General features: G+C 51.3%; 1 protein-coding gene across 1 annotated transcript in view; it reads right to left on the bottom strand.

Annotated features, from left to right (window-relative positions):
• The window catches only part of LOC125959719 (epidermal growth factor receptor), an 86,908-nt gene extending 69,778 nt beyond the window's left edge, over positions 1-17,130 (bottom strand). Inside the window, exon 1 of the mRNA XM_049692610.1 lies at positions 16,099-17,130. Coding sequence (XP_049548567.1) covers positions 16,099-16,285 — 187 coding nt within the window. The 5' untranslated portion in view covers positions 16,286-17,130. The remainder of the gene's footprint in view (positions 1-16,098) is intronic.
• Between the last annotated feature and the right edge of the window lie 654 nt (positions 17,131-17,784).

Here is a 17,784-nt window from a genome sequence, read left to right on the forward strand (position 1 = left end):
GTCGTCGTTAGCGAGCGGCACACGCAACCTTTCCACGATCGTTACCGGATCGTTGTGTTTTTAGTGCAGAACGCGGCAACGTGGTATCGCGCGCGCGCGCGGTCACAGTTTGCCTTCACTACTGCCATATCCCCCAAAAACCCATTCTCGACTTTGCCTTTCCGTTCCGCCTATTTCCCGCAGATTACATCGCTCATCGCGTGGTGTCGCCTTTCTACGAGCTGAGAGAATGCGCAGCGTGAGAAACGCACAACGACGACGACGCCGACGACGATGCATCTGCAACATATGCTCGAACGAAAGCCGATTGCAGTGGAGCGAAAGCGGAAGACTGCTGCCAGAGCCGTGCCCAAGTGGCACGCCGTTCCGAACAAAACGGATAGTTTCGAAGCCGGTGACACAAACGGGCACACAAATAGCACACAAATCGCAAACGGCTTCCCTCAGCGTGCGAGCGTGCGTCCGTGCGTTTGTAGTTTTGTTTTGCGATCCGGATCCGGCGACCAGAAATAGCATATTCGCGCGATCAACGCGACAACGACTCTGCTGGCCACAAGGCACTCCAGCAGTCACTAATAGAAGGGGGGTGAAGAAACGAAGAGAGATTCCTCACGGTAAGGTAGCAACATCTCCGTGGCCAGTGACCTGCATCTCGCATTGGAGGGAGGGATGCGTCCGCCTTCCAGTAGCAGCAGAAGAAGAAGCCCCGCATGAGGTGCGGGGTCGAGTTTCCTTTTAAGGAAAGAACGATCGCGAGAAAACGCGATCGTTATGCGCGCGCTCTCGCGCGTGTGTGTGTGTGTGTTGCCGGTTGATTTGATCGCAAGCAATTTTCCCGAACCGATCAAGGTAAGGCCCCCCCTCCCTCGCGGGTCATTGATTTTTCCAACCCACCAGCATCGTCTTTTCCCGGGGAGCTGCTACCTTCCGTCACGCATCCGTCACAGAACGATGGATGGATGGTGTGCTCGCGACGCTGCTAGGTGATCGCAGCACCCGTATCCCGGAACTGCTACTGTTCCCAATCGAAAATGGTCACTCGTGGTCGCATGGTGTGTGTGTGTGCAACTGTGGGAAAAACTGGGCCGCAACTGGTTGCGTTACGAGAAGAGAAACGGAATATCGGGATCCTTTTTTGGACAGCACGCAGGCAGCACTCGAGTTGGTAGAAGGTTTGAAAACGGAGACAAAGACACAACGGAAGGTTTGAAGATCATGTATTCGATCGCAACGATTCGAATTCACACAAAAAAACACACAAAACCCTCTGCCATGTTCTACAGCATCACCTTCACCCCCTCCAAAAAATGACCAGCGACAAATGACATCGCGCATCGCGGAATGGGAGAACAGGTTTTTACAGTTCCGAAGCCGGGACCAAAATGGATCACTTAAACTTATGCGCGAGAGCTACATAGGTCGGGAGCCCCTTTGCGCGATCGTATGCGTGCTAATTATGCTGATTGGTGCGAATCTCCGCTCCGATGATGGCCGATGGCTAATGATAGACCCTCTCCCGTGGTAGATTATACGTCATCCGCGAGCGTGTCTCCATGTCACTCCCAACACATAGCACGGAGGGGGGGGGGGGGAACTTGCAAACCGGCGAGGCAAGAAGGTAATAATCACATTTTCCACTGCCGAGGTACAGGCCGTGCGCTGTCATGGTCCCTTCTTTCGTCGTACCTTGGCACAAACTCCCGGTACCTATTGCTAGGTACGAGATGGTACGACATCATCATCGTGAGTACATCCAGTGAGTGCTACTACCGTGCACCGCGCAAAGCGTGCAAAAGGGCGATCGATCGATCATTGGTGCAGCCCACGGAAGGTTCGATTCGATCGCGCGAGCGCGCGCCATCATACGAAGCAGCAGAACAGAAGCAGAGGCAGAGGAAGGAATATATAGGAAGGTAGAGTAGTGGAGGGCCAAAGCCCCCTCCAAAGCCGGTCTGATTTCCTGTTGTTGTTGCTAGCAGCTAGCTAGCTGCTGTTGCTGCTGCTGGGCTGAAGATCGATCGATCTTGAGAGCGTAGTCCTACGGGGAATACCTTAGGTGTGCGTGCATCACAGGACCACTGTGGGACTTCGTTTCGTAATCTTGCGCCTTCAATGGTACGGCCATTGTGACATGAAGGCTGCCGATCTGCCCCGAAAAGGTGCATCTGCATCATGTTTTGCATAATCGATGACATTATGGTGCCTCGATTGGGCAAAGGTTACCCTTCGTTCGCCTCTTCTTGGTGCACTTGTCCAACATATGCTCGAGCCCATTCTTCTTCAGCATCTTGTTCCTTTGTCGATTTTATCCCTGGAGACGGGATCCCAAGACGGAGAGGCGTAGATGCTTGATCAAACACAATACGCACACACACACGTACACACACACGCACAAGCGTCGAATGGCCACAAGCAATCAAGCGGGATGGGAAAGAATCTGTTTTAATTGAACTTCTGCTGAACGATGGTGCTGCTGCTGCTGCTGCTGCTGCTGATGATGATGATGATGAAGCACGTCAGCAGGCACACCGAGTTCCCCGAGTCCTAAACACAAAGAACCGAAACTCCACCGAAAAAGGTCTAATCCCTGCGGACCGACCGAAGGCCATGCCCCTTTGTCACGATCAACAAGAAGAAGAAGAAGATGCCAACTTCTTGATTTCGATCCAATCACGCGATCATCTCAAGCGATTTTCCCGAAAAAAAACCTAATTTTCTTGCCCAAAGCCAAAGGAACTAAGTGTTGTGGCCGACCAAAGGACGCCGGATCGCGGCCGTATGGCCGTTGATGAGAGGGAAGAGCCGTGAAGTAATTAAAACCCATCCAGAGCAGGTCACGCCCGGACCTGCGTAAGGTGAACGGCAAGGTCTTCTTCTGCAGCATCCACACCGCACCACACCGCTTCCTCGTACGTAGTTCCTCGACGAACACAAGAAGTTGTGGCAACCAACAAGACCCAGCAGCCAAGAGCATCTCCGTTCTCCTCTCCATGCATCACCGATTCCCCCACCCTAATTATCGACCGGTTGTGAAGTGTTTGGTTAAACAGGCGTTGAACTACACATTCCTGGGATGGCCGGCCCAGTAGCGCGGCCACACTGTGCGCTAAGGCGCTTCTTCAGTGCAGTCTCCGCCCCTCCCCTCCTGCCGAATCGTGTCGTAAAGTGACACAACGCTGCTCAGCTCGTTTAGTGACGAGACGAGCGAACCGAGCGAAGCGAGCTGTTGGACCAAATCAATTAAATCAATTGACGACGATTAAGTCAGACTGGTGCTGGCACTGGCGCTCGGCACTTGGCCGCCCGCGTCTTACGATCCAGTAACGGGCGCTTTCGTTCGGTAGTCGCCGGTCAACGCGCGCGCCGCTCGTGACTCAAGGGAGATGCGCGCCAGAGCGCCAAATATTCCCAGCAATAGAAAACGTTATCTGGTACCAAAGTGTGGCCTTGCGCTGATGATGCGTTATGGGTATCACCGCCGTCACCGCTCAGAATGATGTTCCAAGAAGATGCGATCTTGTACAAGTAGTTCTGTGTGGGTTCGGTCGCAACATTTCGCACATTGGCGTGACGTGAATCATTCATATTTACTGTCAGCTGCGTCGAAAGCGAGACCTCGAGGTGTTTTAAATTAGTTGCGATTCAAACTCCGAGAACTGAATTCCAAGAAGTGCCGCAGTCACTGTACCATTACTCATCAGCGTCCACATCAGCGGGCGTTCAGTTGGGGGAATACTTGACGTTACGGTTTTGTCTGTGGCACCGGTGATCGTAGTTCATAAAAACAAACCTCCGATCTACAAGCTATTCGTGGACGCGCATTGCAAAACGGAACATTCCATTTCCGAGAAAAGAGAGAGAGAAAAAAAGATTAACTCGTCTCCGGGGCACCTCGCGCACTCGAAATCACAGCATCACTGCCTGACTGTCTGCCTGCCTGCCTGCGCCTGACCATGAGCTCATTCGGTTTCGGCCTGGTACGACCAGGCACCACCATCACCATATGGCGGGAGGACGCATGGACGCAGCGCACAAAACATCTGAAAGCACTTGAGAGGACGGTCCGTAGTCCCGGGGCGTACCCAAGCCGGCGAGACCCGGCCACAGTTCAATGCAGTGCAGTGGATGTTTTAAGGGCGATGGGCGGTGTACAGCAGCTTAAGATGCATTTACCAAGTGTGTCCATCACCATCCCGAAATAACCTTTCGCCGATCCTTTCTTTTCTCTCTCTCTCGCACACACACACACACACTGCGCTTGTTGCTGGTTGCTCACTGGTACTGGCATTGGTGAAAGCACGAATACGGCAGATCGCGATCGACCTCATACACCCACTCATCCCCCCTACCCAAAAGTGATGGCCCCAAAACCGCAGGTCAATCATAAATTCAATAAATCGTGTAATGTTTCACCTTCATCGCCAGCGCACTCGCACTCGCCGGGTGCGATGTAGATGCAACCACTGGCCACTGGCAACCGAAACTGGCCGCCGCCAGTGTCCACTTTTGGTCATCCCTAGTTTGGAGCCACTGCGACCCTTCCGCGACTACCATAAACGGAGGCGGACTCGAAAGATCGATTTAATTGGCCATTTTTTATCATCATCACCACCACCACCCGGGGCAGGGCCGGCCGCCGACCGTTGAGTGAATGAATTGACCACCACCGATCCATGCGCCCACCGGCAAACTCCAAGGATCGACCAAGTATTCGATTGTCGAAAGGGGGGATTGTTGTTTTTTTTTTTTCGGGGCGAGAGGATGTTCGATGAAAGATTTTATGAGCTGGTGACGCGAGCTCGCGACCAACCGACCAACCCGACCGACCGATAGTGTGGGAAACCTGCTGCTGCTTGGAACTCAAAAAGAGCGATGAGGCTGATGAGGAAGATTCAAGAGTGTCGCGACCGCCATATCGCTTTCTCTCGCATCAACTGGTGGGCCTCGACGCCAGCACACCACCCCGAGCACACACACACTGTGGAGTCGCGGGAGCCGCGCGCGCGTTATCATCATGTGCACGGCCAGACGCAACCATTCCCTCGATCTTATCCAGATTCTCACGCTGCTGTGCGTGCGCTGCTGGTGCAATTATCGAAACCAGGACCAAGACGCCATCGTCTTCTTCGTCGTCGTCGTCCCGCGTTCACATCATTACCGCTTCAGGATCGCGGTGCATCGGCAGCGTGCATGCATTCGAGACGTTGCAACGCGAAGCGAGTAGTGCGTGTGTGTGTGAGTGTGCTGGCGACACTTTTTTTCCCCTGTTGTTGTTGTTGCTGTTCCTGCTTCGCTACCTCTCTTACGATCGCGGTCGTGGCCGTAGCCACTCGGGGCTTGGGAGTTCTTCAACTTTTTTCGCCTCTAGTGCTCCCGATTTGCTCTTGAAAATGAACGCACCACATGGCACCAGCTCGGTGGTATGGTGGACCGAGAAGGATAAAAAACAAGGAAAGGAAAGAACAAGATCTCCGGGAGCACACACACACACACACACACACACACACATGCCGTACTCACTGTGGAGTGGTCGAGTCGAGCGCGTTCCCTGGAGAACGACAAAACGAAGATCGGTGAAGATGTCACCAGATTCACCGCCCGCCCGGCCGCCTGCCTGCCTGCCGGATGGAACCAACATGACGATGATGATGGTGATGTTGATGACGATGGAAGGCCACTCCTAGAGCAGCAGCAGCAGCAGCATGTGCGGAGGCACTTCTGGTTGCGGGTTGTGATTTATTTGTTTGACGATGGAAAAGGCACCGACGACAAGAAAGGTCTATTCGGTGTTCTATCCCGATGCTTCCTTCCTCGCCCATCAGAGAGCAGAACAGAACAGAACAGAACAGAAAGAGGAGGAGCAGCAGCTTTTTTGGAACGGAAATCTCAGACCTCGCAGACCCCCAGAAAAGGGTGGATTTATGATGATGTGTAGCAGCAGCAGCACTCGATTTATTGTTTGAAAATTAGAATAACAAACAGGATTCGGCCAGCAGGTCATGTAGCAGGCCACAGGCCATGCCCAGGTCGCTTCAGATCCTTCTCAGATCCAGTGCTTCAGCCCTTGGTACAAGGATCTCTCAACTCAGGAGCATGGAACATGGTAAAGGGGTTGTTGCTGAAGAAGAAGCCTCTCCTTCCTGGAGAGGCTAGACAACAACAAAAGGAAGATGATCACGAGCTCCCTCTCTCTAGCTCGCTTGTCTCGGTATCCTCGAGACCTCTTGATTGAATAGCTTCGCCCAGCTGAAGGTTGCTCAATTAATGTTCAATTCATCAGACCCGACAGCGACACCAGCGGCAGCCAAGGGACGGATGTTCCAGTGTGTATAGTTCCGCGCTACAAGATCGGAAGTACACCACGTTGTCTGGTTGTTCTCCTATTTCTGTTGTTTTTTTTGTTTTCGGTGAAGTTCTATCCCTTACATCCGGTTGTCCTTTAGGGCACGCCACGACGTCACTGCCAGTAATTACCAGGACGGAAGGATGTGGCGATGATGATGGGAGTGTCATTTGCGTACCGGGAACCGGGTCCCAGGAAGGAAATGGGCTCGTGAGCGGAACGGAAGTACGGACGGCACAGGACAGGACTAGGAACTAGCTAGAGCTGCGCTTCAGAGCACACACAGAGAGTAGCTTCGAGGCGTGCGTACGGGCGAGCGAGTGATTTGTATTCTTTATCTTTACTCGCCCTAGGATGGCTAAAGTGCTGACCATGAACACCTCGTCACAGACACACACACACCTAGCTAGCAGTCGGTAGCGGACTTGGCGTAACGGACCGGACGCCATCGTCGGATAATTATCACTTATCTTGCAGAAGCGAACGAGAAGGGAAGCGAGCCGCTCCGCTCCTAGCGGCACTCGGTAGCATCCGGTCGCGAGATCTAGATGCTGAGTCCACCGAGTGCCAAGTGCCAAGTGCCAAGTGTTCCCCCACCAGTAGTCGCCTTGGAGCGGAAATAAAAGACGAGATCTCGGGGCACCCGTGGACAATTATTGTGTTGATAAGTCCCGACCCGAGAGCCGATAATTGCCCTCACACGGATGCAACGATCATTCGGCTCGGAATGCGTACTGCAACAACTCCCCCCCGGGGTCCTCGGCTCTCCTCTTCTGCTTACTCCATTCAGGTTTTTTTACAATTCTGGGCCACGCGGGAAAAAGGGACAATCGTGCGCAAATTCCAATTCTGCGACCACATTAATTGCTTCATTTTAACAAAATTCATCCGAAATCGGTCCGGACGAACGGAAACGAGCCTTCCCCCCCCCCCTTGGCATATCGGTTGCGTACGAATTTCCTTATTATCGCACGCAACTACACCACATACAGCTTGCTGGGAGGAACACGAATAAGAAGACGACTTAAGGCCATCAACATCAAGTCAGCGTGCCGCCGCCACCGTCGGTCAGGTTTTTTTTTTGTTTTCGGGGCGGTGGTGGTGGGCCGATCCGATCCGCTTGATTAGCCCGCGACCGACACCGGACGACACCGGAAGCCGAAACGATTTAACGGTATCGGAAGGGGCCGCGAGCGGCACACGCAACCCCGCGCAAAGTGGCAGCTCCCGACGATCGATCCCGAGCCGGTCTCATCAACGAGCCAGCGTCAAACGAGCCAGCGAGAGTCGCGAGAGATGAAGTTGTAAAAAAGGTTTTTCTTTCAAATAAACTCCAGCTTCAGCTCCAGCTCCAGTGGTGATGATGTTGTGAGAGGGGCACTTTTCTACGGGGCCACGACCGCGAAGGTGCCTAATTTTACGAATTCCATGCTCTCTCTCTCTTTCCTTTTCGGGGCTCATTAAAGCTTTATGATCGCCAGTAAAATGCTCGCGGATGCTGAGCGCTGATTAGGGAAGGCGCGTAGAAGAGGGTTTTGGACTTGGGAACAGACACAGAGTCCAAGTCTCCAACAGCAGCCATGGGTTCCAGTGTGTGTTCTGCCTTCGCCGAAGCTTAGAGTTGGTGGTGGTGGTGGAATGGGAAAATGGCAACAGGCAATCCCAGTGGCAACAGCAGCAGCTGTTGGTTGCATTCTAGGCATACAGGGCAGGCATACAGCGCGAAGGCCAACCACACATATGCATACTGCGAGGCTGAGGCGAAGATTTATGATCTTGCCCCAACCACGGAACCAAACACATATGTGCTTGTTGCAGTGCCACGTATGGTAATGGAGGCTCTGCAGCTATACACACACACACACACACGCATACGCACATTGCGGCACGTTGAGGAGATGCGACCTGTTGCCTGTTCTCGATCCCGGTGACACCGACATTAACGACATTAGGGCAAGAGGGCAAAGCGAACGGTGAGGGGCGACTGATCGTGAATCAATCGATGATGATGATCCTCGCTGTGTACGCTGTGAGTCAGTCGAGGCCTCTCCCCACTCCCATTCAGCCCACAGGCATCCAACGTCACGTACGAATCTGGATGCAACGTCTGTGGTAGCGATTCCATTGAAAAGATAAGATGATGCGGTAATTTCACACCAATACTGGCGGGCTGAGCTGCGCCTGTGGCAAGTGAAGTGCCGCGTCAAAGGGAATGGCAATGGTTGTGGTGCACAAGTTGTGCCTCGAAGGTGCCAAAATGGCGGTAAGTTCGAGAGGTTGAGTTATGTAGAAGAATCGTATTCCGAAATGTCACAAAAGCATGTTTAGGTTTGAGATTTTTCTGCCATTTGTCGTTATATTACCCATATTAATCTGCTATTACAACCATTTTGGGTTCTTATTTTTACTGTGACAGCTATTTTAGAAGCACGTGTTATAACCTAAGCTCAATGTTGTAATCACAGAATTGGCATTCAATCCTGTATGGAATAATGAAACGAAGTGCTTCGACGTATTCCAAGCGGCAAACATGACGTTTTACGAAGTTTCCTTGCATCAGTGTAAAGTATATCAATGATCTATAAGGTTCTTAAAGTGAGGAGAGGAAGTAATAGACAAAGAGAAGTGTTCCTTCTAAAACAGACAAAATGAGGTACTATCGTAGAATTTTTATTAAAAGAATTGCTGACGATGACAACATATAAATTGATTATATGCCTCAATTGAGAAAATAGAGAAGGTATCGAAGGAAGGTTTCTCAAAAATTCCACAAATGGCTTGAAGGATCACTTTTCTTTTTCTTTTAATACGCCAAACATCTTAACGAATATTTTTATAATTCAAACATGTTAAAAATACAGTTTTGAACGGACAAAAAAGCTTCAAGACCGCATTATGAACGCATACAATGGTGAACTCTTAAATTCGGAACACACAAGGCTGTCGTTGTTTTAAAATGTCTATTAAAATCACTGAAGCAACATGCTTCGCAGCTAAGCATGCATTTTAAATTTAAAATCTAAATGAATGCCTCTCGATTCATGCCACCTTCAACTTATACTTTGACTTGAAAGACTTTGTATGTATTACGACCTGACACAAAGCCATTTTGGCAAACAATTTGAAACCTTGAAACGCACCGGGTGTACCATAAGTTATGTTAAACGATTTTCCTCCTTTTTTCTAAGCTGAAAAATGATTCAAAATGGTGACACCGGCCAACAAGCCTGCCTGCCTGCATTGTGGCTTGTCGACAACCACCGTCAGTACGGATTAATAAATTCATTAAACCCCTTGCTCGTCTCTCTCTCTCTCTCTCTCTCTCTCTCTCTCTCTCTCTCGCTCTCTCTTTCGCTCTCTTTCGTTCCCTCTCACACGCTCTCGCTCTCAGCCACCTCGCTTACATACATATTCACAATGCTAAGCCGATGCGTGGGAGTTGTGATTACAAAATTTATTATTCGCCATCGGAACGCCACAGCCGCCACAAGGAACCAGCTTCAAGACGACGACGACGACGGCGTGCCTAGCATCACCACATCATCGTCGTTCGTTTGCTCGTTCATTCGTTCATTCGTTCGCTGGAAACCTGAAACCAACACAACAACGAACGGTCTATGGCACACGCAGCACAAACCACCAAACGGCCGATGAGGAAGGGAAGGTGGGATGGGGGGCGAAGTCGGTTCAAAGCCTCGTTTCAGGTTCAGCGGCAGTGAGTTGGCCATTTAACATTCACACTATAAAACGGCACAGCACTAAGCCCCACAAACAGCGTCGTCGTCGTCGTCAGCGTCGTCGTCAGATTTCATGAGGTTGCGATCGACCCCAAGGAGAGGGAGAGAGAAAGCGCGAGTTGCTGGAGTTGTCAATTCAGAGACTCCCCACGAAGGGGAGGGCTCCGGTGGTAGAGGTAGTGCCGCTAGTGGCTGCTGGTAGCTGGTAGTGGACAAGGCGGAAAGCTAGCGTGAAACGAGCGCTCCCGACGTCGTTGGCATGCGCCTCGGTATGGGCGGATCTCGATCTGAACGAATCGCAACAGCTGAGCCACGGGGGCCACGACGGAAGGCAAACAAACGATCGATCGAGTCATCGAGCCGACCCGAGACCCAGAGCCAGAACACAACACAAAGGGGCACGGGCGTTCCGTCCCGTCGAGTGTAAAATGAGTTTTTCTTTCTCCAGCTCCAGCATGATCCATGATGATGATGATGGTGATGGTGATGATGATGGTGAGGTTTGTCTCCAAATCCCGGCGTGACCGACGTGTTGATGGCCGCACGGTTTGGCTCGTGGCACTGATGAATGGAATGGCAGCAACAACAGCAGTAGGCCTTGGCGACTGGTACCAGTCATAGCAACCTACATTGCGTCTCGAACGCTTGATCGAACCTGACAATGAGTTGACGCAACTCAAGCTCTCTAATGCGTAGAACCTTAGAAGACCCAGGTGTTGGACCTTAGCACACACACACCGGAGCACCAACGAGCTGGTCTGGAGCTGGAGGTGGTCTCATCCCTCCACCCCTTCCGGGCCTCCTGTTCCTTATTAATTTCTTATCACTCCCCTGCAACCTGTCCGATATTTAATTTCATCAACCAGAAAAAAACCCAGCGCATTGGACATACGCAGCGTTGTCAGTCGCCTGCGCAATCCCAATCTCAGCCCAGGACGGGTAAGAAGCAATGTAAACAAGAGCGCAAGTTACCGTGCGTGGTGTGTGACCTTATCTTATCAGTGTCGCCCGTCGTCGTCGTCGTCGTCGTTGTCGTTACTGCAACAACAAAACCTCAAATCTCAAACAAACCATAAGACACCCTTCCTCTAATCAACCGCAGCGATGGTCTCGCGGGGTTTTACCTGAGCGGTCGCACTCGAAATGGGATCGGCCAAGATAAACAGCGGCTCGCTCTTCAAACCGACGACGACGATGAGACGACACCAAGAAAGCGATGGTCGGTTGCGACAGATTTTATCATCAAGAACCATCACTACCAACGCGAGCGAAAGCGTTGAATCCTAGAACGGTTTTGTGTATGGCACCAGTTTGGGTCCAGTTCGGGGCTTGGCATGGTGTGTTATACACACACACACACACACACAGATAGCGTGGCAAGAACTTATGAATTCATCGAGCAAACCAACTGTTTTGCGCCTCAGGGCCACTACTGCATACCACTTAATATGCAGTTCATTTCACCTGATCTACACGGCGTGCCGGAGCACCATGTACCACCATTCCACAAACCCACAAAACCATAAATCAGTTGTCCACGAGGGGAATTTTAATGTTTCGCTGGTAGGTTGTTGGGGAATGGATAAATCAAAATTTAAGAAAACACACGTTTTCGATCCAGAAAACTGAAGTTGGAAGGGGATCGCTATCGAGCATCGATCGCGCATTTCGAAAGCCTGCGAGAGGCCCCAAAACGCGAGCATACCATGGCCACTTCCGCGAACCATGCAGGTGTCCGTGGCCCCACGGTACTCCCATTTTGCGATCGATCGCCACCAGCAGCAGCTGGCGCCGACGTCTCGGATGTTCCCCAAAAAAAAATTAAAGCAGGTCAGTAAGTTTTCCGACCATTCCGATGGTCCGATGGTTTAGCCACACTCATACAGACACACACACACATTGAACAGCAAGTAGCGTACTACTCCGTGGTCAACGTGTGTGCTCGAGGTGCAAATGGGTGGCGCAACAACTGGCTCGACGACTTTTCGCGCGCACGCACCTCGAGAGTGGGAGAACTGGTGTAGCGAGCGAACTTAGAACGTGCTAGCAACCCCCAGGGAGGTCTAGGGGGGGGCTAGACCAAACAACGAACGACCACTACAAGTACCGACAACCGTTGCCATCACCAACTAACCAACCAAACCTCCTCCTTTCGTTCGTTCGCGATCCGTTCTCGCGAGGTTCGTCGTCTATCCCACACACAAGCGCGTGCGCGCTCGCGCAAGTTCTTTGTTTCTCTCGCGCGCTTCAGAATGCAGAATCAATCCGCGGATCCGAGGGAATTGAGTTGCTACGCCATGCCGCCATGCCACGTTTCATTTTGTGCTGTCACTCTGCACGGGGGGCACATGAAGAGGCCTGCCAAGAAGCAGACGAACGCAACCGAAGGCTGGTGCCATATTTCAGCGTCAAACTCACGGGCGGCTGCTACTCCCCATCGTGCCCATCATCCCCGCCCCCCATCTCGGTTGGGAACAACGAGAAGCGAGGTGGTTTGGATGGCGGTCGTGCGAAATGAAAAACATAAACAATTCAAACCAACTCGCTCGCGCGCACACACACACACCGAATGCTGCCGAGCTATTTAACTGTGTGACAATGTTGCCCCCTGCGGGGGGAAGACTCTGAGGTGCGTCGGTGTGTGCTGATCAGGGAGCGCTCCCTGGCACAACGAGAGCTTGAGATTGAGCGCGCTTGCTGTGCTACCCAACTGTTTTCTGGAGGATTTTTTGTTTACAAACTTAAGGTCTTTGCGGTTGTTTGGGGGCCCCTCTTTTTAACGTGCGAACGTTTGTGATTAACCTTGGGAGGCAGGCGCTTGAGTGAAGTGAATGCGAACGGTGCTGGAATGCGGTGCTAGAAGCGCATCTTCGACAAGCGCATCTTCGACAAGCGCCGTGACGCATACCGTGCAGTGATCGCGCAGCCTACTGCACACCACAAAGGCAACAACAAGGATCGGCTACATTCCATTCCGCGAGTGCCAAAGCAGGCGATGCATTGAATGATGAACAATTGTCACACGAGCGCGTGCCGCATGATAGCGCACGCGTTGACGCGTCCCGCGACCGATCATCCATCGATAACGCCCTTAGTCCGTCCTGTCACGGCTTTGTTGTTATCGATATCGGGCGTGATTAATCATCGGCACAGTTTGGTCGCCTACCTGACCCGGCGGCACCTTACCTCGGGGGGCAGCAGCTGCAACAACCTCGCCGCAAAACGAAAGAAGGAAGTGCACCAACCAGCCAGCCAGCCAGCCAGCCACAACGGGGCAACCAATTTTGCACGCGAGATGCTAAACCAAGACCAAGCAGGACAGCAGAGAGAGATAAAGAGAGAGCAAGAGAGAAGCAACATGGATGGAGGCTGGGTTGGCGGGATCGTAGCATAAATGGATAGATGGATGAATGAATGGAGCGAGAGCACCTGAGAAAATGGGAAGAGAAACAACAAAACAAAACCTTCCGTGCACGCGTGTGTGTGTGTGTCTCAGCATAGAAGCCACCATAGAGGACAACACCGGAGGCATCGGCAGCAGCAGCAGCAGCAGAGAACGCTCGAACCACTCGAACATCAGGGTTGTGGTGCGGCACGATCGGAAACCGAAAGCTGCGCTGGCAAATAATGAAACAATACCGGTGAGAGTGTGTGCGTGTGTGTGTGTGTGTGTGTGTGTGGCGAGAAAGAACACTCGCTAAACAAAAGCAAACACCATCTCAGGTGAGCTGTAAGGGGGATCGTAAAAAAGGGAGACACAGAGACGAAGCAAAGGGAGATAATGGACGAGAATGATGGCGGCGGCGGTGGCAGCAGCAACATAAATGCCCTCTCGCTCGCTGTATGTGTGTGTGCGTGTTTGTGTGTTGGTGCATCGGGCCAGGTCGAGCTCTCGCCACTCTCGAGACCCTCGATCTCGCGGAGTCATGTGAACCTTACCTGTTTTCACCTTCGCAGCATACACACGCACACGTAGCTCACCGAACCTCCCGCTCCAGGGGGCTGGCTGGAAGGTACAGTGTGTGACCTGTTGCTGTTGCCGTTGCTGCTGTTGTATGGCTTTTGCTTGGGCCAAGGTTTGATGGAACGCCTCGATGCGCACCGGTGCGTGTGGGTGTGTGAGTGTGTGTGGGTGTGTGTGTGTGTGCGGAAGCGGGATTCCGATCGGATTCGGATTCCAGGACACAAGGCACTGGTGCGCTTCGATGCATTTCTTCTGTTGGCTCGGCTCTCGTCCGCTTTTGTTTGCGCCAACGGAAAACTCCTCCAAACATAAAAAAAGTGGCCAAAGCGAATGTGTACCATCTGGTGCACAATTGCATCGACGTGTACCTCCCCCCCCACCATTCGGGGCATTGCATAATTGCATACCAGCCTCCCGGTGTCCTGATGTTTGGTTTGGCAGGATGATGAGATGCTTGCGATGCGAATCGGTCACGCCGGATTACCTGGCTGATCCCGAAGACCCACCCAGAAGATCCCGAAAATCTCAATCTCCCCCGTTGTCATGGAGGATGTGAAGCGTTTGCAACAATCTGGCTAGCGAGGGCGGGGATTAACAGGACTCAGGTTGCTGTTGTTGGCATGTTTTGCAAGCGACGCGCGTGGGAAATCAATTACCTCATTTTCCTGTCAAACCGAACGGAACACGCAACAGCCGGACTTAAATTGTTGCCAGTCGCACACAGAGTAGCGAACTGTAGTGCTCTTAAGGACCCGGAAGCACGGCTCTGTTTTAATGTCGGCGAACTATCGAAAATCGGATCGGATAAATCAAGTGTTTCAGATTTTCGGAAACATTCCCCTTTGTAATGATCATTGAACTTAACCCAAAGTATGATCCTGAGAACCCTTATCCGAGATGGTTTGTCTGTCACACGGTCGACAAGTATCAAAGCAGAACCCCAACAATATCTGTTCCAGTTATTGTTTGGGCGTTAGCAAATTAGCCAGAGAGTCCCTTAGTTACTAAGACATTCACCACCACAGTAGCAAATCTGGCCCTAGGCTGATAACCAAAGATCTCATCACAAGCAATACGATAAAGTTCAATGTGTAACATCTATCAAAGTTTTGACCAGGCGCCCAAATGACCACTTCTTTATTTAGGTTCAACCTGTGATGTTGGATTTCCGAATGAACTTAAATGTTTATCCCTGAACTAATGCGAAGCCACATGTAGTGAAAGCGACTTCACACAATTCAATTGAATCAGTTAGCGATCGTGTGGGAGGAAACGTTATCTTATCGCACAGCAATTACTTACTAGTTGCAATGAAATGAACCCTAGCAATTCCCGCAAAAAACCTTGTGGTGCTGTAGAGGCGTTGAGATACAACGAGCGAGGCCATCGCCAGTAGGAGGCTAGTGGACGATAGTGGCGTGATAAGAGAGTGTTGAGCGGAGTAGTCAAAGTGTAGTGCTAGCCGGAGAAGCCAGTACATATATATATCCAAGTTGATGTCACTTGAACCTTCGAGTGATACTCTCGTGAGCTTCCTGTTTTTGTAGAATGATTGGAAGCAAAATGAAAGAACTTTGAGCAATAATAGCAGGCAATTTGAAACTGTGCCTCTTAAACGTTGATGGCCACGGCTCCAGGGAGTCGAGACACACGAAAAAAAAAACCTTAAAAACTACATCCGATCAAAGTGTTGCTGCTGAGGCACTAACACACTGGCCGCCGACGAGTGGAGCTGTGTATAAATAATTTATGACGCAATAAGATTTGCTCGATCGACTAGCGCGCCACAACAACGGCAACACCCCTTCATCGCTAGGTGTTGCTGCGATCCGGCGTGGGCGACACATATAGTCACCTTGAGCGCTGGTCTGCGGTCCCATGTGTGCCGTCGTCGGAGCCGGAGAAACACGAAAATTCGTTGACTCCGATAGCTAACTACCCAATCCGATTAGCAGCGGCCCCACCAAAGGTTTCTCCACCAAACAATGCGAGGAAATCAAAAAAAGTTAATCGTCGTGGTCGTCGTTTGGTCGGTCGTGTTTTTCGATGCCTACCTCTCATTTCGTTGATCTCGTGCCGACGTTGACTCATGTCCTTGACGAAGCAGCTGCCACCGGCGAGCAGCATTCCGAGGACGAGCAGGACACATCCTGCCGACCGTATAACACCCATTTTCACTCCAATTGCACTGTTTGCTGATACACGGACACTCTGCTGATACTCCTTAATGCACGCACGCATAAACACGTGCAGCAGGAACCACGGAACAGCGCAGGTTGTTGTTTGGAAGATTGTCGCGGCGTACAGCTTCACTTCTCACTCTGCGGAACCACCTGTTGCACGACGTTCGCACACACTTCAGCGATTCACAGACGCAAAAACACGCACTACTCACTGTTGCTGTTATTAGCGTTGTTGTTGCTGCAACTATTGCTGCCCGTACACTGGTCGGCCATGGTCCAACCCAAAACTTCTTGCTATTTATCTGCTGGCGTTGGAATGATCTTTCACGGCACGCCAATGTTTGCTCGTCACACCGGACACGCAACAACCACAGAGGTACGTTTCGTGGAGTAGATCCTCATCACCGGTTTACCACCGTTTTGAGCCACACTATTGTTGACACAACTGTTCCGCGATGATCGCCGTGACGATCGACGAATGGCAAGACAACGCGGCGTCTTCACAATCACGCGCACTGAATCAACGGCAGAAGCACACGATCGAGCGGAGCAGAACTGGGAAGCCGTTTGAACCAAGTCGGTGGCCGCGGTCAAAGCACCGTGACATGGTGGTTACGGACGGGAAACGGCAGCAGAAAACCTCGGCTCCAAACGGAACCCCTTTCGAAACCTTCAAGAGCACTGCTGGGACGGAAAACCCACGCTAAATGCACGATCCACGTCTACGATTCCTCCGATTCCGTCTACGACATCCTTTGTCCACCGGTCTAGACAGGATTTAGAACAGAGAAGGCACACTTTTGGCTATTCTTATTGTTTTCGTACATCAATGAGCGAAGGTTGAATGGATGGCAGGATCAAAGAACTTGAAACAGCGCGATCACCGACGGGGCGACTGAACGGAACGGAGCACGCGCGAGAAGTAAAAAAAATGATTCAAGCCCGTATAGCTAGGACACAGCCCAAAATGGCTAGGACACAAACCATTTTTTGAATCGTTCAAATCGGGTTTATAGCTCATAGTCGAGTTGAGTTATAGTGCCACCGGTATAGTGCTAGGCTATAATGCCTTTTTCAAACTAAATGCACCAACGGTTTCTTAACACGAGGAAACACGGGAAAACACAAAAACAATGGTTTACATCTATTGGTGGTGAGTACTAATCGCTAATTCCAGCATTTGTCATGCAATGAAAGTCTCTCAAGTAGCCATAGATAGCCTTCAGTTCTCGTGAGGAGAACAATAAATCCTCTGTCCAACACCTCTGTGCAAGCTACCACAATTCTTTTGTCTTCTCTTCATCAGAACAATTATTCCCCCAAAGGAACGAGTAGTTCTTTATCAGAAGAGCTGTTTTATCTCTCCTTATAAGAATAATTTTCCTCCTGAACACCGATGCTGACCCAGTCTTGGGAGGATTGCGGACACCGCCGGTGACCTTATTGCACGTTGCTCTACCATCCCGAGAGGGGTCGCGCTCGCAACAGTCAGTATGACCAGTTTGTTCAACACCATGATCATCTTTCGGCAGGTCAGTTCACCGATGATAATGCATT

This window comes from Anopheles darlingi, chromosome 2, assembly GCF_943734745.1.
Source record: "Anopheles darlingi chromosome 2, idAnoDarlMG_H_01, whole genome shotgun sequence".
Lineage (NCBI taxonomy): Eukaryota > Metazoa > Arthropoda > Insecta > Diptera > Culicidae > Anopheles > Anopheles darlingi.